General features: G+C 46.1%; 1 protein-coding gene across 9 annotated transcripts in view; it reads right to left on the bottom strand.

Moving 5' to 3' along the window:
- Positions 1-4451: 4451 nt before the first annotated feature.
- Znf664 (zinc finger protein 664) overlaps positions 4452-24645 on the bottom strand; it is a 33663-nt gene continuing 13469 nt past the window's right edge. For all 9 annotated transcript variants that reach the window (XM_076865462.1, XM_076864062.2, XM_076868470.2 and 6 more), the window contains 2 exons: positions 7152-7217; positions 4452-7044 (listed from right to left, as the gene is read on the bottom strand). In XM_076865462.1, the coding sequence (XP_076721577.1) occupies positions 5691-6476 (786 nt within the window). In that variant the 5' untranslated portion in view covers positions 6477-7044; positions 7152-7217 and the 3' untranslated portion in view covers positions 4452-5690. The remainder of the gene's footprint in view (positions 7045-7151; positions 7218-24645) is intronic.

Genomic DNA, 24645 nt, shown 5'->3' with positions numbered 1-24645 from the left:
CCCTTTCCCTGATGTTCACAGGGTCGAGTGAGCTTCTTGGTAAGCAACACAGAGAACCCAGTTCTTTCAGACCCTACTGGTGGCCCACAGTGTACACTGGGAGTCAGACGGCTGGTCTACTGGTCAAATCTCTGGTTTGTTCCCAGAAGATCTTAGAAACAGGACTTATCACTTGGAGTAAGTCTCTGTGAATCTTGACCTTGTCTCAAGAAGGGGACAGGGCACCCAGGAGTGAAAGAGTAGTACCAGAAGGAAAAACAACGTTTTGAGAACAGACAGGAAGAAGGCTCAACATGGCTGATTTAAACACAAAGAGATGTGACCTCTCTTGTGCTCCAGGCAAGTAAAGTGGGACACAGAAATTAAACACAAAGAAAGCACAAAACCGGGTGAATAGGTTTATTTGCGCAACCGGAAACAGCTCAATCCAGCAGTGAGGAGCTCACCCCAATGTTATAGCCAGAACACCTCCTCTGTAACCAGGAGACAGACTCAATTGTAGATCTACTGTCTTGCATTCACAGGGTCCATTCTCCCCACTTCCAGCCAGCTCCCTCTGACACGCCTACAGACTTTAACGAGCTGGTTGCGTTAACTCTTGTCCCGTAGGAGAACCCAGCCCGAGTCCTGCATGACATCACAGGCACACGTATCTTTTCATTACACGTCAGCATTTTTCTTTCTTCACCATAGCACAGCCCTTTTTTCTTCCATTTATTATATCCATGTCAGCTTTGCATTACTCTACCAAATATCTAAGATACTCAATTTACAAAGAGAAAAAGCCTATTCTAAGCTTGCGGGTGGAGAGGTTTCTGTCCACGGTGGCCTGGCTGGCTGCTCCAGGGAGACAATGCATCATGGTGGAGTGCAGGATGGGACAAGCTCACGTGGCTGGCAAGCAAGACAGGGAAGAGGAGGTCCAGAACCCCCTGTGAGGAATGGGCTCCAATGATCTGAAGACCTCTCTCTGGGCCCCACCATCTCCCATTAGTGCCCCAGCTTGGAGCAAGTCTTTAACACATGGACCATTGGGGAAGCACTTAAGATCCAAACTTGAACAACAGCCATCATTTGCTGTGGTTTCAGGTCCCACCTTTGTCTAAGTCCTCGTGATGACTGGCTATGTGGCTCTATTGGCCACTTCCCCCAACAGTGTGCCTCATCTATGAAAGCCAGAGAGTAAACCAAATCCTCTCCTAAAACACACATGCACCCAGGAACATGGTATCTTTATACTACTGAAGGTCCAGACCTCCCTACGCCATCCACAGAGCCTAGGTTTTCAACCTCTCTAAATGCAACTATCCCTCTGTAACTCATGTGAAGACTTGGACCAAGGCCAGCCAAGAGCTGAGCAGAAGGACAGTCAGTCTAAGTGAACCTGTTTCCAGAAGCATTATTTAGCAAGTACAAATGGCAGGGTACACACCAAACACTCTATACAGTATAAAGTCACCTACAAGAGGAATCTACATTGGTGCATTTTCTCTAAAAACATACCTTAGTGCACAGGCCACATCTGAATAGTGGCTTGGGCATAAGTCATCTTTCATGTAGACTGACACCAAAGTCATGCTAGCACATGTGTGCACATAGGCCCTGGGATCTGTGGGTTGTTCATGTGTCTTCACTTTAAAGCTTTGAAATGTGGGAATGAATAAAAGCGAGAATTAATTAAAATGTGGGAATAATTAAAACATGCAGTTTGCACATTTTAATTTACTGAACTTTAAGATTGAGGGTGCATCCATGTGTATGGTGCGGAGGGTGGAAGCCAAGCCCATGCATAACTAGGCAGGCACTCCACCGGCAAGCCCATTTCACCTTATTTAAGATCATAAAGTTATTCACCTTATGTACGCAGGGTTGGTGTAACAGAGGCCTCTGGGGGTCTGGGTAAACTTGGCTCAGAGCCCTGTAAGTCCTTTGGCCTGCAGAAGCTGGATGCTCTCCCAGACTCCTGGTTCCTTGGAGCTTGGTCTGTGGCGCCCTTGGCTCCGACACTGAGGTGCACTCTGCCCCTCCTCAGCCTCCACGCAGCAGTCTGTCTGCATTCTCCCCGGCTCCCTGAGAAACACCCACGCCAGAAGCCCAACTCCAGGGAAAGGTTTTTTGCTTGTTTCCTATATGTTCACAGGAAAGCTTGACGTGCTGACCTCCCCACTGGTCCCCTTGCGCTCCCTTTCCAATCACAGGTGCCCAAGAAGGCCTCCCCCGCTCCGTCAACTGCAACACTCCAGCCCTCCCCCCAAATTCCAATGTCCTCACCCACTGCAGCACTCAGCACAAGAAAACTCCAAACGTCTCATTAACAGGAATAACAACAATACTAGGGATTTTATATATGCTTATTTGGTTCTATTATCCTGAGCTGAGGCTTTTCAAAGCCATTTTATAGGTGTGACACATGAGGCTCCAGAAAGCTGGGACCTGTGTGAGGTCAGGGTGGGTGCTGGGTCACCTGCTCATTTCTGCCTCCGTCCCATGTCCGTCTGGCCTTGGCTGGCTGTCACATCTGGCTCTGGCCCTGCAGTGGTGCCAGGCCTGGCATCTCTTCCTGGGCTGATTTTATGACTGGGTGTTTTTTCCCCTGCTTCGGATACATGCTCTCTATTCACATCTTCTTTGCCCAAATCTCTGAGAGTAACAGCAAATTGCACAATGCTTAATACAGCTTAAAATTCTTTAGAAGAGCACCAAGAGTTAGAAGGTCCCTTAGCTTCATGGCCATGCTGACGCGACACAAAGGAACTCCGGCAACTTCTGCTGCCTATTCCCTGAAGGCAGACCATCTGAAGGTGGGGCTCTTCCATGGATCTCTGCCCACCTTAGATGTGAGAAGCTGCAGAGTCACTCAGGATCCCTCTCCCACCCAAATCTTAGCAGAACCTCTCCTCCCTGCTTCCCTGAGAAGGCTATGACCACGTCAGCTGAGACCAGAACAGAGACTTCACTCTGGCAGCTGGTGGCTTCCAGACTATGGTCAGCAAGCATGGTCCACACTTCACCACGAGCGAGTCACAGTCAGAAGGGACAAGAGCAGGGCTCAGGGGGCAAGGCAGGCCCACTGGCACCAGGCAGGTAACAGAAATGACAGGACAGATCAGAGAACGAGTCTGTTGCCAACACTTTAAGCTGGTTGAATTAGATGTGAAATCCAGGGTACAATGTACATACCAACCCACACCCCAGCCCCACGATGATCACTGAGTCCACACAACTACATGTCAAGCACAGAACCCTGTTATAAAGTGATTTTATTAAATTGATTTGGACATACTGTAGGTCAAATAATATTTTCTGAAGATAACAATTATGGACTTTAAAGCTTGACATAAAATTAGTAGCTTCAAAAGTGTTAGTCATATTCCCCAGCAACAGCATGATAAAATAATTCAACTATGTAGAAATATAGAACTCTAGGACTAGCTGGAAACTCGGAAATCATTTAGCCTAATATCCTCATTTTGTGAGAAAACTAGACTCAAAGATCAAGCGATCTGCCCAAGCTCACATACCTAATAGTAATAAAACTAGAAATCAAACCAATTTTTCCTAAAAACTAAAATTCTATCAATGATATTTCAACTGGCTCTCTATCAACTAAAAGTCTAGGCTTTTCTCTAATGCTCCACGCTACTGTGACATGGAAGAGTGATAAGACACTACAGTAAACCGCAGTTGTGACTTCAGGCCTGGAAGGGGCTTCAGCAGATAACTAAACCAGCCCTCTTCTTCGCAAAAAGGAGAAAATACCTGTGAAGCAACTCAGCAAACTCTCAGCAGAGGCATCTGGACTAAATTTATCTCCAAGTCCCACCTCTCACCTCATGGCCCACCCACTGAATCCTGCGCTCCTTTTAAATCTCCTTTTTGCATGGAGGTTTTAGTTATGCAAAAACCCCTTCCAGCCAAACAGAAGAAACGAATTCAAACATGGAGGGAAAACCAAGCTCAGATACAGTATTTCCACGACTATCTTGAATTCATTTTCCAACTTAGACAGCTGACAGACACCACCAACCTGACCACCCATTTCAGAGCTTCAAAGATCCTAGTTTCCCCAAAGACTTCCTGAGCAAAAGGCCTGCCTGTGGGAAATCAATGACAGGAATGAGAAATGAGGAAAACATGGGTTGCTTTTTGTTCTTGTCATTGGGGACTTTTGGTCTTTTAAACATTCCTTGAGTTCCTCCACATGAGTTTTTAATATCTAGCAAAACAAACAAAACGTAACAGGCCTACAAAGTCTGGACACTGAGAGCTCAGCATCCCTCCCCCTCCCGCCGCCGCCGCTACCTCCGGCGCCTGCCTTTTGTCCGCCAGGGCAGGCAGCACCCAGCAGCACCTGCGTGGTCCCACTGGTGCGCCACCTCTGTGCCCGCCCAGTCCCAGCTGCCTTCAGCAAGGCTCCCCGACCCTAGCTAATGCCCCCCACCCCCCACCACTCTACATCACCACCCTAGTTTATTTTCTTCATAGCACTTAACCACTACCTCAGACTACATTTTTAATGTTCACTTGCTTATCATCTGTCTCCACCAGAAGTACACTCCACAAGAGCAGGGATGTCGTCTGTCGGATTCAGTGGCATTCCCAGCACCCAGCAGGCGTTCAATAAATTCTTGTCCAATGCACGAAGAATGAAAAGATGATGGACTGACAACAGACATCCATGCCTAGCAAGAGCTGGCACCTGACCCCCAATGGCTCCTACACAGTACTGCCCAAGGTGACAGAAACAGACACACATCCTTAGTGACCTCTTCCACCATCCCTTTCCTAAGGGCTCCCTGGCTTAGAGGGGCTCCCCACAGGGCATAAGGGAGCCTGCGGGTGCCTCTGGAGGGAAGACAAGCTCATACCTTGCTTTGCTTCTTTGTCCCTGCTATTTACATTCAGCTATTAAAAAAAAAAAAAAAAAGAAAATTCAAGTTAAAAAATGTGATGCAGCCACTAAGAAAATAAGTCTAACGTAGACACAGTGATTAGCAGAATCCACAACTAAAGAAAAGTCCCAGGGCATGTGTGTCTGCCAGTGATTTCTCTGAGGCCGAGTGAATGGATATTATGAGTTGCCTAAAATCTAAAATGAAATTTAATGCCACCTAGGAAGGGGTGGGGAATTATGGGTACTGTGAGGATGTGAGGTAAAGTGGGTTCAGAAGTCACGGGATATATGGAAAGCTACGTAGGGCTGTAATGTGGCAAGCTCAGAAATGCCAGAACACCATCTTAGCGGGAGCTGTCCATTTTCAAATGCATTGACCAGAAGGCTCGAGAGGAAGGAAGGGGAAAGAGCTCCTGAGAGGGAGCATCTGGGATCACTTCTAAGCACAGCACAGACACAAGGTGACTTGGAGGCTGGCAATGCTTAGGAGTTCTGAGCAGTACTTCAATTATTGAGGCATCGTGGAGTTCCAGGATACAAAATCCTCACCTGGGATGCAAGACAGCCCACCCGTCTTGGGCACATGCTCAGAAGGACTCCATATTCAAAGTCAAGCTGTGGACACACGTGGTATGAATCAATGGATCAAAACCTCAACCTCACCTATGCCTCCTCAAAAAGAACATTCTGCTAGGGACTGCCGTGAATACTCCTTGGGTCAATGTAGGTACATACAGGGTTTCCTTCCTAGTGGCACTTACGGGTTTTAAGATTTTTTAATTCTTAGCAAAACATTTTATATAACTGATATTTTGAGATGGTTTCTCTCCTTGGTGTGGACTCTCTGATGGATGCAGAGGCTGGTACTCTGACTAAAGGCCTTCCCACACTCATCACATTTAAAAGGTTTCTCTCCTGTGTGTACCCTCTGGTGGATGCAGAGGCTGGAGCTCTGACTGAAGGCCTTCCCACACCCACAACACCTATAAGGTTTCTCTCCAGTGTGGACTCTCTGGTGGATGCAGAGGCTGGAGCTCTGACTGAAGGCCTTCCCACACTCATAACATTTATAAGGTTTCTCCCCGGTGTGGACTCTTTGATGCATGCAGAGGCTGGAGGTGTGCCTGAAGGCCTTCCCACACTCTTCACATTTGAAGGGTTTCTCTCCGGTGTGGACTCTCTGGTGCATGCAAAGGTTTGAACTGTTACTGAAGCCCCTTCCACACTCACTACAGACATAGGGTTTCTCGCCTGTGTGAACTCTCATATGAATTTGAAGATGGGAGCTCCAATTGAAGGCTTTGCCACACTCATAACATTTATAGGGCTTCTCCACTGTGTGGATTTTCTTATGTCTATTAAGTTTTGTTGTGGTGCTAAAATCCTTACCACAATCATCACATTTATAAACCTTCTCTCCCGTGTGGTCTCGCCAATGAATGTGAAGTTCTGATATGTGAAAGAAACCCTTATCACACTTGTCACATTTGTGGGGCTTCTCGGCTGTGTGGATTTTCTGATGCATAAAGAGATCTGCTCTCTCAGAGAAAAATTCCCTACACATGGGGCACTTGTAGATCATTTTTCCTATTTGGTATCGTGATTTAGAGGAGAAAATTTCCTTACAACTACTACAGTTACAGGACTGCTACTTAATAGAGTCTCTTATTTGGCCATTCTGGCAGCCTATCTCAGGCTTAAGCTGCTGGGCAAGTTTAAGGTCGGCCTAAGCTTTTCCCTGCCTGTCTTTCTATGGAAGGTTTCTTCCTGCATAGTGTTCCTTACTCAGTGTTATTACCGATTATAAAGTGACATTTACTTCCACATGAATTCCATACTCTAACACAGAATTTCCTTTAGATCCTGAGTCGTCAACATTCCAAGGGGTGGCCAAGGTGCACGTGTCTTTAAGCCCCTGGAGTCTTCCTCTCATAGAGTAATCTTGTACTTCTCACATCTAGAAAAGGACCGCACAGTGTGCACCCAGTTTTCAAGGGTGAGAGAGCACTGATGGTCATGAGCATCCGCAGCCTCCCCTGGGACGGTCAGTTCATCCTTCTGCTCCTGCACAGCTGCATAGCCTTTACAGTGAGCTCAGGTGTGGCGAGTCTTGCTCCTGGGAATTCCTACACAGGTAGCACACCAGTCTTCTGCAACAGAAACATAAATAAATACATTGAAAATGCCTCTTCTGTCCAGAAAACTGTTATCGATTCCATAATTATCTTTACATAAATGTGATAGTAATAATACAGACCTTTTTTAATCCTGAGGACACAGTTCTCTTCTCTTCCAGAGGGACGTGTCTCTTGGGTTTGCAGGTCTGAAGAAGAGAATTTGTAGATATCATGCTCCTGTTCTAAATCAAGTTCATCATCCGTTACAACTGCTCACTGCAACTATCTGCATAGCACCAAGGGAAAAACTATGGAAAGAGAAAATAAAGCAGAAGAAGAGCATCTGTCCTGCAAAAAGGAACAAGGAGAAATATAACCTCCACTCTAAACTTCAGAAGAATTAACACTGTTGCTTTTGGAGATCAGTACCTCATATGTGAGCTGCCTCCTAATCTATGGAAAGAAAAAGTACATATATATCGAATATCCAACATCATCCCCCTGCTTAATCGTCCTTGATGGTTTCCTGATGTATTCAAAATGAAATCCAAATCCTTACCCTAAAAACAAGGCTCTGCAGGACCTGGTCTTTGCTCTTTTCTACCTCAGTCACTGCTTTCTGTCACTGATTTCTTCTGATTCTCACATACCCCAAGCTCTTCCTACCCCAGGGAATTTGTGCCTGTCACCAGTGCTGGAACTGCTCTCTCCCACTGTATGGCTCTGTGTGTCAGCTGCCCCACTCCTGGCTTGACTCTGAACCTCATTTGATACTTTCAAAGCACCTACAACTAGTAATCAGCTTCTCTGTTCCCTGGTTTTAGATCCATCTTCTGTACAAGGATGTAAGTGCTACAAGGGAAAAGTTATGTGTGTTGTTCACTACTATGTTCTGGCAGAAGGAGAAATTCAATTAATATGTGCTGAGTTTATCCAGGGTCCTCAGGAACACCCTTGCACCCGATACAGCCTGCTCCACTCAGGGAGAGCAGTAAAGATACACTTTCCAGTGCCTTTTTTTAGTCTTTTGATAACCTAAGGGGACAAAATACACAAAATAAAACATAGAGGAGATCAAAGAAGAAAATCAATCCCCAAATCCTCAACCTGAAATCTTCTGAGGGTTAAAACAATGCCAGCATCTTTCCATCCCTCGTATTTTACAGTGATATTTTGATAAACTATATGAAATCAATAGACCTTCTTAAAATGAATTTCAATGAGGTACTGCACACAGGAAACTGAGACTTCTTTAAAATTAAGATGGCAAAATAAACCAGACTGCTTCTAGGTGTAAGTTGTTAGGATTGTGATATTCAACTAGATACTCAGAATTTCCTGAAAACAGGAAATGATGGAGGAGCAGGATTCCTTGGACAGTACCTGTCACAGCAAAACTGCTGGCAACTCAAGGCCCATGCATAGGTGCCACCTGAATCAATTCCAGCACTTCCTTCCAATGAAATGCTGCTTAGTCATTAAAAACATGGTGTGTGTATGTGTGTGTGTGTGTGTGCGCATATGTGTGTGAACCAAGGTAATACCACTATGTGAAAATTGCAAGGCCCAGAAGACCATGTTTCCTTTTGTGCAATAAAAGGAACATGAATGAATCATATCTGTCTAAATGTATAAAAATAAAAAATGGTAAAGGGTAACCTTTATTTAATGACTACCTACCAGGGAGGAAGAAAGAGAAGTGAGATTTATCTGAATAAACCTTGTTTTGTACTTTTGTTAACATTAGAAACAGAGATGTTTATATATTCAAAAAATAGAATGAAATAGAAAAATTCCTTAAAACTAAAAAAAAAAAGAGAGACTGACCCTCAACTCTCATGTTGGTGACATATCTACAAATGATGTCTGAACAGTGTACCAGCTACCCCAGAAGAGCATATTCTATTGATAAAGCTGCAAAGAAATAAAACTTAATTCAGCTTAACTGATGTTTTTGCAGAGCAGGATAATGAAAGTAATTTATGATATCGTTGTTAGGAACCAATATTCAAAGAAAGAAAAATAAGATATAAACACAAAAATCTAAGTTAAAAAAGAATCCTGTAACATAAAAGTTAATGTAGTAAATCTAAGTTTAAATTCTTCTTATTTTTTTTCTTTAAAGCTGTCACTAAAATGGTCTGGAAGGAGTTGGAACAGGCAGCAAGGAGCACACCCACAGCCCCTTCCCTCTTCCCACCAAGAGGCAAAGGGATCCTGGGCGGAATAGCTGGTTCACCACTATAGGCACCACTTACAAAACAAGCTTGGAACATCTTGCCATGACAGAAAGCCTCAGAACATCAAAGGCAGTAAGAAATGCAATCGACAGAAACACATTAAACATGCAAAACTGAACAGGCAGGGAGAAAGAGGAGGCAGAGAGAGGAGGGGAGAACCGGGTGCTGGACAAAATGGAAGCAACAAAGGCACCAAGAGCAAACTCTGGCAATTGAGAGGAAAAGAATACAGCACCTGCTGCTCCATGAACTTTCTCCCAAACCACCAAACAACCTAGCTAGTGAATATGGACCCCAGTAAGCCCCTGATGCAGGCAGGACGGGCACAGGTGAAAACAAGTTGCCAAGTCAGGCAGTCATCACCTGAAGCCTCAAAGCAATCTCAGCATGACTCAAAAAAATGGAGCAAACAGAACAGGTGTCTCCTGTGGAGCTGCTGCAGGGCCAGCTCACTGCCATAGGCTGTGTAGAACCTGAGGGGGCCTCTTGAGGAACTGGGGACAGCACTGGCAGGAAGCCAGCAGAACACCAGTGAGAGGTTAACCACCCTTCAGGTCAGCTGCCCCATTTTTGGCAATAAGGTATGAAGGATGAGAAATCTAGATGAAAGAGGCGGAGACTCTCAGATGTAATAGGAGACCCTTCTTGGGCATCTGCTGTACATAAACCAGCAGCTGAAAGAAGAGGAAATGTGACTAGAGACCTGGTGTCAGATGTCACAGGGCATGGCTAACTACGGGAGAAGCCACTGCATTATGTAAGCCAAGTCTACAGTCTGGAAGGTACACCCTCAAGTGTCCAGGAGTGAAAGGGCGTGATGTCTGAGATGCACCTGAAAACAATTCAGCAAAGAAAGAGACAAGGAGCTGGGGATGTGGCTCAAGCAGTAGCGCACTCGCCTGGCATGCGTGTGGCCCGGGTTCGATCCTCAGCACCACATACAGACAAAGATGTCGTGTCCTCCAAACACTAAAAAAAAAATAAATATTAAAATTCTCTCTCTCTCTCTCCTCTCTCTCACTCTTTCTTAAAAAAAAAAAAAAAAGAAAGAAAGAAAGAGACAAAAGGGAAAGCAGCAAAGGGCAGATCCAGCACGTGTGGTAAACTCATCCTAATTACTGAATCTATGTGATAAACAGATGAGTACAGTACTCTACCTATGTGTGCTGTCAAAGTTTCTGATTTAAAAAATAAAAAAATAAATAAAAAACATTCAACAGTTAACAACTGAGAAGACCTTCTTCTGTTCCTCTTCAACAGCAGTATGCACACCACAGAGGTAAAACTGGGAACCAGACAAATGCACTCCCCAGAGGCCCCATCTCCCCAGTCTCGCCCGAGCACCAGCGGAAACACTGCAGGGTCTCTGGAGAGCAAGGGAAAGCAGTGGGTGGCTTGTGGCAGAGACAGCTGAGGACCAAGGAATGAGGGGTGCTGGGTTCCTCCCTGACAAGCCTTCTCACAGGTGCAGGCCTTCATCCAAGGTAGTCTCGGGCAAGCTCCTGCAGAACTCCTCTTGAGGAGGAATTGGGCAGTGCCACAAAGCCTCACTGCATGGCAAGGTGAGGGTAGGAGAGGTAATCTACACTGTTCAGGAAAAAAGAAATAATAATAAATAAAAATATATTCCAGCAAATGTGTCATGTGACCAAAGACCAGAAAGGCAAACAAATAACAAAAAGGTGCACCCCTGTAGGCCTTCCAGAGAGACACTGTCCAAATGAGCCACACAGGTGTGGGAGACGCAAATCCAGGGGTAGAGACAAGCTACAGAACCCCACAGGTAGCAAATGAACAACTCACTCCATGATTTCTCATTCAAGATTCACCCACATGCCTCATATTCAACATCCTACAAGAAAGGCAGTCAAATGGGTGCACACATGTGACCCCAGAGACCCAGGAAGTTGAGGCAGGAGGACCACAAGTTGTAGGCCAGCCTCAACAACTTAGTGAGACCCTGTCTCAAAATTAAAAAAAAAAAAAAAAAAAAAAAGGCTAGGGATACAGCTTAGTGTTAAGAGTGCCCCCTAGGTTCTTAGTATCACATGCCTCATGCTCCACCTCCACGGAAGGTCTTCCCTCTCTCCCTGCCCCTGCCACAGGGAGGCTTGAGTCTGTGATGCCCAAAAAAGTCTGTGCCAGTGCTAACCTCTCAGCATAGGTAAAACCAATGGGCTAGCTAATAAGTAACTGATGCTGAGATACTGGGAGTAAACAACTAGTCTTAAATACCAAAAGAACAAATGCTCTGGGCTGGGGCATGGAAGGGACCACAGGAGCCAGGGATGCAGCACAGCTGGCTGAGGAGGAAACAGTAGCACAGCAACTACCATCACCATGCCAGATGGAGGAAGTGAGGCTTGCAAAAGGGCACACTGGGAGAAAAACACTGGCAGGGAGATGCAGGCCAATGACTGGCTGGCACCAGAGGCAGAGCACTGAGGTCTGATGGGGAGAAGGATGCTTAGGGCATGGGGAGAGAAGACAGAGGTGGTTTTCCAAAGACTGGGGAACTGAATGATGCTTAGCCCAAAAGGTGTACTAGGGAGAAGGGGATTTAAAAATGATCCTCGCTTAGCCTTAGAACTTCAGGCAAACATATAACCTAACTTTCTTTTTCAATTATAAATTGAGATAATGCAGACATCCTGGCCTGTCACAAAAACATGTTTTAAATAGCATTAATAAGTCAAAATGCTAAGAAGCAAGCTTAGGACACTAAAGAGAGACAAAGAGATGCTGTATTTATTTCCTGTTTGAAAATAGTGATTTCATGTGTGCTACATTGTGGCTGGTGAGACCAATATGTGACCCAGTCTTTCACAAACCCCAATTTAGGAAATGAATGGCCTCCTCATGTAACAGCAATAAGAACAGCAAAAACCTGAACCCAGCTCTTCAATCCCTGTGGTGATGGGCCCAAAGGATACATTTGTTATTTTCTCTACTTGAGTTTATTTTTAAATTTCATTAAAAAAAAAAAAAAAAGCCTTTGCTCACAAGATTGCTGGAATAAAGGAATCTTAAGCCACAAGAACAATACACAACAGCATTCTAAATTACAGATCTGAATAAACTCTGCCAATGACACCAACAACCCACATCAATCCAATCACATCATAACATAGGATGGCAGTCAGGCTAAAGGGACGTCTGCTGGCCCTCTGTCCACAACCAGTGGAACTGCACTTGACCACACCCGCCCTCCCCACTGAGGCAGCCACTGCCCTGATGGAATAACTATGCTCCAGTCAGACCTCTGTGATCCTGCTTTCCTTCCTTCCTGCTTCCCATTCCAGCTCAGTTTCTGCAGCCTCTCCCTGCTCCCTCTCTGTCCCCTCCACCACCTATGGCTGCACCCTGGCTCTGTCCTCAGCAGTAACTGTGCTGCCTACCAAACCCGTGCTAAGCAACCCATCTGGGGCCAGCTTGTGCTGCTCCGGGGTTCCACTGCCTGGCACTGGCTTCCTGTGCCCAGTCACACTTCTCCAGAGCCCCACAAGGACTCCAAGTCTGCCATCACTGCTCACTCTCCACTCCTCTGAGTCACTGTCCCAACTTTACGGAAACCCAACCCTTCACCTGTCTACACAGCACCAGGCAGCTGGACAGCACCAAGAATTACTCTATGCAAGATCACAATCTCCAGTGGACACTTGAACGCCTGTCCCCCCAATTATCTAGTCTTGAATGCACACACTTTCCCAGTATTTTACACTGCTGCTTTCTTCTCAAATCTCCTGTATTTCTCAGCCTCCCTCCCTCCCTGCAGCTGAAAGGAACTCTAAGATAATTTATTAAGACAAAAGTAGGACTGTGTACCTGCTGCACCTCCACCTCCACTCCTGGGGGAACTCCTGGCTCCTCGGAGGGGCTGCCCTCCATGGCAACCAGGTCTGCACTTCCTCAGTCTGTTCAGAATCAAATCCTGCATCTAACTGTTTCCTCTCTGCCATTATCAAGTTCACCCTGTCTTGGATCCACTCTATACTAACACATTCTTGTTTCCCCCTTGAAACAAACTTCTCTGGATCCCTCAGCCCCACCCAGTTATCAGCCAAAACATCCGTTCCCCCTTCATAAAAAACTTCCTTGCAGAGCTCTATACCACTTTGCTGCCCCTCAGCCCCCCCAGACCAGTGAAAACAGCCCACTCCAGCCTGGGAGACCATGCGAAACACCTTTCCTCACTCACCAAGCAGCCCTCTAGTCTTACTGCCAACCCTCATTTCCTCTTCCGCTGCCTCCAACTCTTCCAGGGGTATCGACCTGGGACCCCTTCTTTTCTGAGTCAATACCTTCTCTCCAGCAATCTCATCCAGTCACACAGCCCAACATACCATTGTGATGTTGGCTCCAAGTTTTACCTGCAGTCTTTTCTGCCCCACAGATATACCACTTCCAAACCAAACTCTCCTGGGATTGTCCTTCCTCACACTTCCCTATCTCAATAAGTGGCAATGACATCCACCTACCTGGTCAACTTCAGTTCCTCCTGTCCCCAGGGTATCTCCATGCTCTGACCAATCCTGGCCTTGTCATCTCTCCATTGCTTCCCTAGCCCAGCTGCCTAAGCACAGCCCCTCCTCCCAGACTCCACCAAGAGCTTACAAGTCACCGCTCTCTGCTTTCAGTCTTGCTCCTCCAAAACTGGCCTCTACTGGTAATCATCCTAATCTTTTTTAAGTTGTAGATGGACACAATATCTTTATTTTATTTATTTTTTTAATGTGGTGCTAAGGATTGAACCCAGTGCCTCATGCATGCGAATCAGGCGCTCTACCACTGAGCTATAACCCCAGCCTCGCCCTAATCTTTTAAAGCATTAATAAGATAACTTTACTCCCCTTGGCTTAAAGCCTCCCGTGGCTCTTTAAGGTACGCTCCTTTTTGCTGCTTACCAACTGGACATGCCTGACCTCTGCCCCTCCCAGCCGCACCTCCACACTAGCACACACTGTGCCTCCTTTCCTGTCTTCTCCCTTGGTCCTGCCCTTCCTCTCCCTGTTCCATGACGAGCAGGAAAATGGCACACATGACATTAGGGGGTCTATAAAATGCCTTCAACTCTCTCTCCCAGGTAGTTAGTTCAGGCAACAAACATCTACTCAGTGATGAGTCTGTACCGAGCACCCTCCTGGCTTCCTCCCATGGCCATCCAGAGCAAGATGGGGAGACAGAGACCCATCAAAGGGGTCCACACAGAGGTGTGAACCTGAAACTACACTGAGTGCTTCAAAACAGCCTGGACAGTTCTGAGGGCTCACCTAAGATGGAGGCTGACCTGCCTAGAAGGCCAGGAGGCCACCAGAAGGAAGGGGAGCTGGGCTCAATCTGGAAGTGGACTTTAAAAGGCAAGGGAGACACACAGCTTGGTAAAAGGAAATGCAAAGGGCAGTGTCGAGAAGCAATGGTGCACTTGGAAATTAGGAAGAGGTCCATGTGACAGAAAGCCAGAAGATCTCAGTACAATGGGAGGGGAGAGAAGTGCAGGAGAGGCTGCAGGCGTGATCTTTATCCTGGGAGCAGAAGAAAGCACTGATGGCTAGTTGTTGCCTGTTTTAAAGTCTGATAACATCAGGTTTGCATTTTTCATAGAAAACTGTAAAGTACAGAATTGATGGGTGGGAAGCAAGAGTGGGTGAGGGTACACGCATTAGGGAATTAGAACTGCCTTAGCAGTCTGGGTTAGAATGATGGTCTAAGTGGTGGTGACAGTGAAAGAAAAGCCCATCAGGCTCAGTGGCATAACCTTCTCCCTTACCCATTCTGCCAAGATCTTCTATTGGAATAGCTGAATGTTCATTAAGAAAGGAAAATACAGAAGATGAAGGCTTGGTGATTAAGATCATGATCTCAATTTTAGACATGCCCATCAAAAGTAGATGTGAAGGACAGCAACTGCATGAAAGGAACTGTGACTGAAATAAGATGCCAGGACTTCATCAAGTAACATTTACAAAGTACCAGAAGCCAGGGGAGGAATGAGATGGTCCAGGAAGGAGATCCTGGATGAGAAGTGAAGAGGAAGACCCTGGGACTTCACCAACCAAAACTCAACACCTAATGACCAAGTCTAAAGAAGTAGTACTGCCTGATCCTACTTAATAACATTCCAACATGGGCAAAATGAACGGACGTTGTTAGGAAGCAGCGAGAGCAGGGGGAGAGGGGTCCTGGTCATGCTCATATCACAGCTGGGAGAACTTACCTAGCCCCGTGACCTGTGAACTTATACAGTGTACCTCAAGAAGAGTTCAAGAAAGGAAAAGATGGGAAGAATTCCATTGAGAGGGAAGACTAAAACTAGGGCAGACAAATCATGGACAGATGAATGGAGACAGAATCCAAAGCCCAAGGAGAGGGATGAGCGTCGTAGCAGAGGCAGGACAGCATAAAAGCAGGGAGCAGCCCCACAGGCTGCAGTGCAGCTGCCAGTGCTAACTGCCCTGAAGAAGGAAGCAAGGTTGTCTGCAGGGGACAAAGCAAGCAAGGACCTGAGGAGCATTAGGTGGCTTAAGATGGCTGTGTACAGAGCAGTGCGACCAGAGAGACATTGTGACCTGCCAGCAGCACTGAGGGTGGGCACAGGCCAGTCCCAGGGCTTAGTCACCCATGCTGCATGCTGAAATGAGGATGCTGCATGAGGAACAACTAACTCTCTGAAGGACAGAGATTCTCCAAGAGGCCATCCACCTGGAAGAAACTCCTGCCTACACCAATCCGGTCTTCATATGCTGACAGAGAAAATCATAAGACTGCCATAGTTTTCAAGGTAGTGCCTCCAGCTGGGCTTTCCACACAGCCGAGAATGCTTGTGTGGCCCCAACCCATCCTCCCTACGTGCAACCTTTCTCTGACGTGGAGCCAGATCCCTCCACACTACCAGAGAGCAACACTGTGTGATTCCAGTCCTTCTTCCCTCCTTTCAGAACAGAAGTAGTATCCACAATCCTGTTTCAGGTCCATGCCAACATCACTCCTCTCCAGATCTCGGGACTGAGCTCTCCTTTTTCTATCAGGAATACATTTACCATAAAATCAGAATGCTGGCATAAAAACAAACAAACAAAAAACTCAAGCCCTTTGAACAACTAAACTTTCATAAATATCAAGTGGAAATTGCCTCTGATTATTGAGACAACCAAGCCTGGTAGACTTTCTTCAGTGTTCTGACTTCAGAATGCCTAGGAAGTACTGGCTGTGGATATTGCCACTCCAGTAGCAGGCTGTGTGACATGTCAGTTGCATCTATTTCAACAAAGATCACATTGACTTCCTATCCAGAATCAAAACTATCAGAATGTGTGGTATATAAATTTGCCATCCAAAGTGATAAGGGCACTTTCTGGGAACAATAAAAATGAAAATAGGGAAGATGTTTCTGCGTCTACCCTCCACCAAAACCACCACCATATGCTGTGAGTTGACACAGTGACTCGTCTTACCACAAGTGAGAGCCAGTGATGATGCCATGGGGGTCAGGTGAGGCTCTCCACAGGCACTAGGCCAGTAACTGGGAAGTACAAAGACTCACACTGACTTCTAGGTCCCTCAACTAACCAGAAGGGTTCTAGAGAAAGTTCCTATAGTCCCAGCTCCCAAGACAAGTTGATGAGCGGCTGACACTGGTGAAAACCACTGAAGCCGGCCCACCAAATTGTGAACCTAAAAGAAAGCTGTTACTGATGCCAGTCATAGGAGCTAACCTCTCAGACACAGGATCACAATGGCATATACTACAAACATGTTGGACAATGGGCACAGCTCCACAGAATCTGATGGTCAAAAGATTAGATGTGGCCTGCGCACTTACATAGTTTACTATGGAGGAGGGGAAAGTGACAGTCCCAACGTTGTGAGTGGGCCTCTGACAGGCACACCCCTGAGGATACAGCTTGTTATGGTTTAGATACGAGGTGTCCCCCAATAAGCTCTTATGATAGACAATGCAGAATGTTCACAGGTGGGCTGGGATGTAGCTCAGGGGTAAAGTGCTTGCCCTGCACACACAAAGCCCTGGGTTTGAAAGCCAGTTCCAAAAAAGGAAAGACAAGCAGGCCCTGTCTCAGTTGTACAGGAGTGAGCTACGGTCCCTTCTTGGCCAGGCACTGCTATCTAAGTGGCCCCAGTAGAATTTACTTTGCATGACAAAGCTCGGACTGGCCCACTCTACCTGCTGTCCTCTGACTGCATATCTTGTCTTTTTATTCTATGAAGGAGTCTGTTCCCATCACAAGCAAAGTCATAATTTGGTAGAGCTGAGAGCTTCTTTCTTGAAGTTGCCAGGCTTTTCATGCATCCAGGCTACATTTAACCTTGTTCTTGAGAGCTCTTGATTCCCCAAATTATGGCTCTCTATGCACCTCCAGCTCCCTCCACTCCTGTGAAAAACCACATCACATGCCAGGAAGCGGCAGTTTCTGCCAGCACTTTATACTGCAGCACAAACATCTCAGCATTCAAATTCTAGCCCTCCTGTTACTAATTGTATGACTTCAAGCAAGTTATTTAGCCTTAGGACTCAACCTCCTCCAATAAAAAAGGGAAATAATACCCACACCTTCATCTCTTAGGATTCTGTGAAAAGGAAACAAGACAATGAACAAGCATTTATTATAATGCCTACATACAATAACTAATATATATATTTTTTAATTTCTTCAACTTGCCTGCCTGGTAAATACAGAGAACACACACCATTAACCAAAGATGGCTTTAGGAGCCTGCAGTGAACAGCTCAGCCTCCAGCTTCTATTTCTTCCCTAACTGTGCTGTTTCCTGTTTAGATATATCTACCTGATATAATCAAAGGGCAAGAACTGAGCTCAACCAGTCTTTTTCTTCGAGTACTGTGAACTGGGAGAGAGCATCAAAGTGATATAAAAGAACTCTGTTTCTTTTATATACAGGTATGAACAGTGGTGCACACCTGTAATCCCAGTGGCTCAGAAGGCTGAAGCAGGAGGATCACAAGTTCAAAGCCAGCCTCTACAACTTATCAAGGCCCTGTCTCAAAATAAAAAATAAAAGGGGCTGAGGATATGGCTCAGTGTTGAGTGCCTTGGAGTTCAATCCTCCATACACAAAAAAAAAAAAAAAAAAAAAAAGTCACACGTTCTAGCAATGGCCCTAGGACAGATGCCCAAGCAATTCCCACTAGGACAACCGTCCATAGTTATTGGGCTTTTCTACCTTCCTTTCTGTTCTATAATTCCTTGGAGTGACTAAGGTTAACATTCACATTATATAGCCATAGCACGCAGAAAAGGAAAAGTGGTTCTGGAAATGATTTCAGAAAGAGATCCACAGAACAGCCCTGTCAGCCTCATTGATAGTTTATCAGAATTGCAAAACCTATGGCCTATATCTTCCAAATCAGAAACTGCAAGAATCACCAGGGGATTCTTTTTCATTTTTATTTTTTTTTGGGGGGGTGGGTCCTGGGAAATAACCTCAGGGGCACTCAACCATTGAGCCACATCCCCAGCCCTTTTTAGTTTTATTTAAAGACAGGGTCTCATCAAGCTGCTTAGTGCCTCGCTATTGCTAAGGCTGACTCTGAACTCACGATACTCCTACCTCAGCCTCCTGAGCCATTGGGATTACAGGCATGGCCACGGTGCCCAGATCACCAGGAAATTCTAACCAGTCTACTGTACTGTCAAGTCTGGGAAGCACTAACCCAGAGGGTAAATGTGGTTCCCAGCAAGTGTCTAATCGACATCCCATACTTAATGTGAAAAGGTCATTTGTGAACCACTTAAAAAAAGAAAAAAAACTTGTCCTTTGGCTCCACCAGGAAAGGATGGGACCTGACAGCACAATACTAAGCACAGTGCCCACTGCTGCCCTTGCCTCGGACTATAGGCTTTCTGTCTGTAATGGGACAGGAACACTTTCCTCAAACTGTGGTTCTCATTGCCCCAGTTCTGCCTTGCAAAGTTGTTCCTAATAGAGCTGCTCCTCACTATCCCACCATCCCTTCAGAAAGTCCCAGTCTAAAATACATACAAGGAACAAGCTTGGGGGAGCTCAGGTCACTTGACCCCTGCTCTGCTGTGCCTTCCAGTGAGCTCACTGCAGCAGCCCTGTCCCTCACTCATCAGCACCATGGCTCGCTAAGCATCCTGTGAAGATGCTGGTAGCCTGGAAGATACCCATCCACTGCCCCAGGCAGGCTCACGTCCCCACAAAGCCCTGCCCAGTTCCCAAACTCTTCCTAGCATTCCACTCCTGAAGATGCCAGGGCTGCTCTTCCTCATGTGAGGTCTTCTGCAAGTGCCCTGGGCCCAACAAAGTTCATAGTGAGGTTCACAGTGAGCCCCACAGTGAGTCCCAGGCCTCTCACCAGGCTCTTGAAGAAACTCTGGAGAAGAGCCTGCCTGCTGTTCCAAGTCCACTCCATGGCTGCTAATGCCTGCAGTTACTGTTCCCCCACCTCACACTCCAGCCTACAGCTCCTGGGAAGGTCTGCTGGCCAGGATGCTTTTCTCAGTGTGCAGTCTTGGCCTCCTTCATCCAACCTAGGGAAGCTAAAGGCAATAGAAGAAAGGAGGTGCCAATCATCGTAGCCTGGCCCTAGGACACAGTCCAAGCTTCTATCCTCCAAAGGCCTGCACATTTCAGCTACCTTGGCACTCCACTGTGCACTTCTGAATATGGAAATCGGCCCCTCACCTGGTGCCCATGGAGTGGCTAACATGCCCAGAGTGTGTCATTAACAATCACTGCCTCCAATCTAACAGGAGAAACTTCCCCAAGTTTTTTCCTTTTTTTTTTTTTTTTTTTTTTAAGTTTTTGTGTTTGTAGGTGGACAGAATGCCATTATTTTATTTGTTTATTTTTATGTGGTGCTCAGGATCGAACCCAATGCCTCATGCATGCTTGGCAAGTGCTCTGCCACTGAGCTACAGCCCCAGCCAAAAAAAAAAAAAAAAAAGTGGTTATGACTCCAATCAGGATTTTCCATCTAAAACTTTAAACTCAATCAGAATCTACTCTTCTCCTTTTTGGAATAAGGTCAGACTTTCTAAAACATTTGCTCGTTTACTGACAGAAGAGGATTTTATTTCACTTTTGCTGCCTCCTTGTCTGTCTCTACCACCAGTTGACCAGAAAAGACCGTGGCAATCCAGTGTGACTCCTGAGCGCTAGAAGGGAGTCCAATAACAATGGTCCTTCAACCTCCCTGTAGCCCACTTTCCCCATCCATCTCACGCATGGGCCCCTCACCTGCCCCTCTTTTTTCTCCTCCCTTACTGCTGCTCATGTTTCTTTACACCTTACAAACCTCAAGTCCAAGGGCCTCTGGTTTCTCTCACTGAAGACCCAGTTCAACTGGGCCCTGAGTTTTAAGAGGTATAGGGAAGAGAAGCTCTCATTTTGTCCTAGGGAAAACTGCTCTTCACATGACTCAGTTCAATGACTCCCAATGGAGAAAAGACAAAAGAAGCTGTGTCTGATTTTTCTTTTAACTAGAAATTACCAGAGACTGTGAAATTCAGTTCACAGAAGAGCAACAAAAATTATCAAAGGAACGATGCCAAGTTTTCTTCTGAGTCTGAGAAGAAAGACACTGGCAGATACCCCATTGCCTCCTTCAGCAAAGTCCTCTCACAGGAATAACCTACAGAATGACCCAGCTGGATGCAGGTCTTGTCTTGGTGCTGCCACTTGCTGTGTATCTGTGGCTGATCCCAGTCAGATCTGCACCCGTAGGGACAGCCCCATCTCAGTACTTTGCTGGGATGATTAGAAAAGCTAATGCATGTGAAAGCACCTACTCACAAGGCCTAGAACATGGCTGAGCTAAATAAATATTTGTTTCCTGTATTTTAATTAGCACATGACATGTTCTTTCATCTGCCAAGAATGTCATTTCATAGGCAGAGGCTCCTGAGGACCTGATGATCTAATCTGGTGATGAGGGCTCCTCCTTTGCTCAAAGCCAGAAGCTGCGCTGATGCTGCGCGTCTGTCTCCTGCTCCTCCCTGCTTCCGCCCACCAGTTTCTCCTTCTTGGCCCTCTATGCACAGGTGATTTTTACAAGTCTGACTTTAGTGAGACTGTGAGGACAGTTTGCACTCCACTACTTTTTTTCTTGCTCTTCAACACCACATTCAAACCCCTGAATAATGGGGCAGGATGATTTCCTTCAAGGATGGCCCCCATGGGAGCATCATGTATAGCCTCAGCTTACCTCATCTACCTAGTAAATGTGTAACATTCATAAGCAGTAAGAATCCCAACATGTGTGGGGAGAATACTGAACTTGCAGGCAAAAGGCCTAAGTTCAAATTCTTGGTCAAATACTCAGTAGCTGTGTGACAACTGGCAGTAATTTATTCCCATCAGTCCCAGCTTAGTCAGCAACAAAACAGGCAAGAAGGCTATTGTCTGTCATGCAGGGCAAACTCTTGCCCACCTCTCAAAGGAGGTTACATGCTGTAGTAATAATCACTTTACTCTCAGGAAGAACAAAAAGATGGGGCAAGTAAAAAAACTGAATTTTGGGGCTGGGCATATAGCTCAGTGGCAGAGCCTAAATGCTGCAAGGACCCAGGTTCTATCACTAGCACTGGGAAAAAAAAAATCTTTTTAGGACACCCTAGAAGATCTAGATGGAGGATCAGTGCACAATAAACAACGGAATGTTAGGAAATGCCCTCTTCTCTGCCACTTCTTAGCCTTTAGTTGAATCGAATCTACTCCATCTTGTCTTCTCAAGGGGCCAGTCTCTCATCCCTAGGCCAGCCAGGAACTAGGAGGGGAGGGACAAGGGAAGACAGTGCAGGGGGACCAGGGAAGACAGAGCAGGAGGCCTAGGCCAGATCAGCTCCTGTGCACAGGGAAGGACTCCACCTGTCAAACCCAGGTCTTCCTGTCGCTGCTATAGCATGAGCCAAAGGGGCAGGTCCAGGAGAAAAAAGAATAAGCTGTAAAGCTCAAGACCCCCAGGTTAGCTAAGTATACAAGAAACCAGACAGACTGACTGGGCCTTGGAGAAGAGACAGAAATGGCAAATGGGTATGTAGAAGGACTATCCTCAGTGAGGCTGGGAGCAGGAGTTCCCCATCACAGTAGTGCCTAGATTTAAAGTTAAGGATGTCGCATGCTGGCTGTTGCCGCAGTCTGGCTGGGCACAAATCACGAGCCACTCAAGCAGGAACAAACTTTATTTCCGAACTCCACCAGCACACTCCACACAAGCTCCCTGGAACATCTCCCGAACTCTGACCACACCCCACACACCAACTGGAAAATCCCTCCTCCGGCACTTCCCCAACAGGAATCCCCAGGAGAATTCCAAAGTAGCAAGAGAACTCCAAAGTAGCCGGTGCCTGAGGCGGACAGCAGGGGTCTAATATACAATTGAATACCCAGCTTAACATAACCATCATCATCTCAATGGCTTGCTGGCGTCATCTCTCAACCACTCTGTTCTGGCAAAAATGCCATGGGTCATTCCTACTCAGCTATGGCTCTCAGCAGGCTGTATTTTACGCATTTTTCTTAACTGTGGTCAGAAACATAAATTTACCATCTTAACTGTTTTTAAATATAGTTTATCCTATAAAAGTGAGAGTCTAACCCCCTTCAAAAACAGCCTCACTTTTCTCCTTCTTCCCAGCTCCTAGCAGCCCCCATTCTTCCTTATCTCTATAAATCTGACTACCCTAGGGACTTCAGAGTCTGGCTCTGAAGTAAGTTGTACCATCTAGTAAATGAACATGAGCATGAACAAGGGTGGTCACCATGCGGACCAGGCTCATTCAGAAGGCATGAGGTGCAAGAGCAGGCGATTTCCTCCAGCCAAGGAGTCATAGAAAGCAAGAATACTGACACTGAATGGGCCTTGGTGATCACAACTCAAGACTGGCATGCACAGATGTGTTGCCACCTATTCTCCCGAAGGGGCTGGGGGAATGGTTACAACACATTGCACAGAACTTATTTCAACATCCAGGCTTCGTGCATAGTACTGAACTAAAATGGTAAGACGTGAACACTTTACTAGTAATTAGCTGGGCCCATGAATCCAATTCCCAGTGCAGCACTCCTATGCCAAGCAAGTTCACGTGGAAAACCATTTTTCCTATGTTAGATGCAACCTTGAGCTTGAGACCAATATTTATACCTGGCACGAAGAGGAATTCATAAAATTCTACACCTGAACCTTCAGTCTTAACACCTGGAATAAAGCCTAGGCCAAGAGGTCCCAAGTCAGGACAGGAAGAGAATAGAGCCAGAAAGTAAAAGAGACAGAGAACATTATGCCAGGCCACACTTGCTCTCATCTTCCAAACAAGGCATCTCCTGAAAACCCATCCAGGACACCTGAACAGAGAGGGCAGACCAGACTTTCCCTTCAGGAGCAGACTATGCCTTACCACTCAGCCATGCAAGCCAGGAGAAAGGGAAGACAACACACATCCACGTGGGATTTAACCTTCCAACTTGGCACCGTTGGTCCCACTAAGACAGAGGCCACAGAAATGTCCTTTACCTCACTGAGTCAATTCTCACTGGTAGAGAGTGAAGTCAGGGAAGGGAGACATCAAGGGCCTAAGAAACCCACCTCTGGCAGTGGGAGAACAGAGGACAAACGGCATGCTCCCACCGAAAGCAGATGGTTTGGGAGAGACAATTTTCCCTTTCTCATGTTTTCTAGCTGGGCCTGGAAAGAGTATTCAACTATGCATTCTGCATCTCAGCAAGATCAGATGAACAAGCCTGTCCCACATTAGATACAAGTTGTCTTCTTGAGTCAAAGGGGATGAGGATCATTAAAAAAGGATCGTAGATCCAGAAGCTCAAAAGAGAACAGAAAAAAAAAGATACTTGTGCTGGGTACATGACAGTTCTCAGAATCAAGCTCACATAGGGGCTGATGTACCACCACACTCCCCAGGTGAGATGGTTTTCAGGAACCCATGTTTAGAAAAGGCCACTGTTCAAGCTTTGGGAAAAACACCAGAAATTTATGGAGCAACAAACAGCTTTTAAAAAACATTTTGCTATCTCAATAAAGAGAGAAACAAGGAAATAGGAGATGGCATAAGATCTAGAAAGCAAGGAAAGCCTCCAAGATAACAAAGGAAAATGGGGCAAAGCTTAGTAACTAATGGTTTGTGAAAAGAAGAAAATGAAGTTCTGGACAAAGAGGCAGGGCAACAGTGCTTCTGCCATCCTTGGAATGAAAGTCAAATGAAGGGAAGTTAAAGAAAAGCATGAGGTCTGGGAGTTTCCTCCTCCCTAACCTGAGAGCACTGCTAAAAATTAAGGAGATGGTGGAGAGGGCTAAGGAGAAAGAAAAAACCCAAGGACAATCAGCTTCAGTTCAAAACGTGTGAAGGGGATTCTCCATCTCAAACAAATGGTAAAATAA

Source organism: Callospermophilus lateralis, chromosome 1 (genome assembly GCF_048772815.1).
Source record: "Callospermophilus lateralis isolate mCalLat2 chromosome 1, mCalLat2.hap1, whole genome shotgun sequence".
Taxonomy (NCBI): domain Eukaryota; kingdom Metazoa; phylum Chordata; class Mammalia; order Rodentia; family Sciuridae; genus Callospermophilus; species Callospermophilus lateralis.
This window is presented reverse-complemented; position numbering and strand designations above follow the sequence as displayed.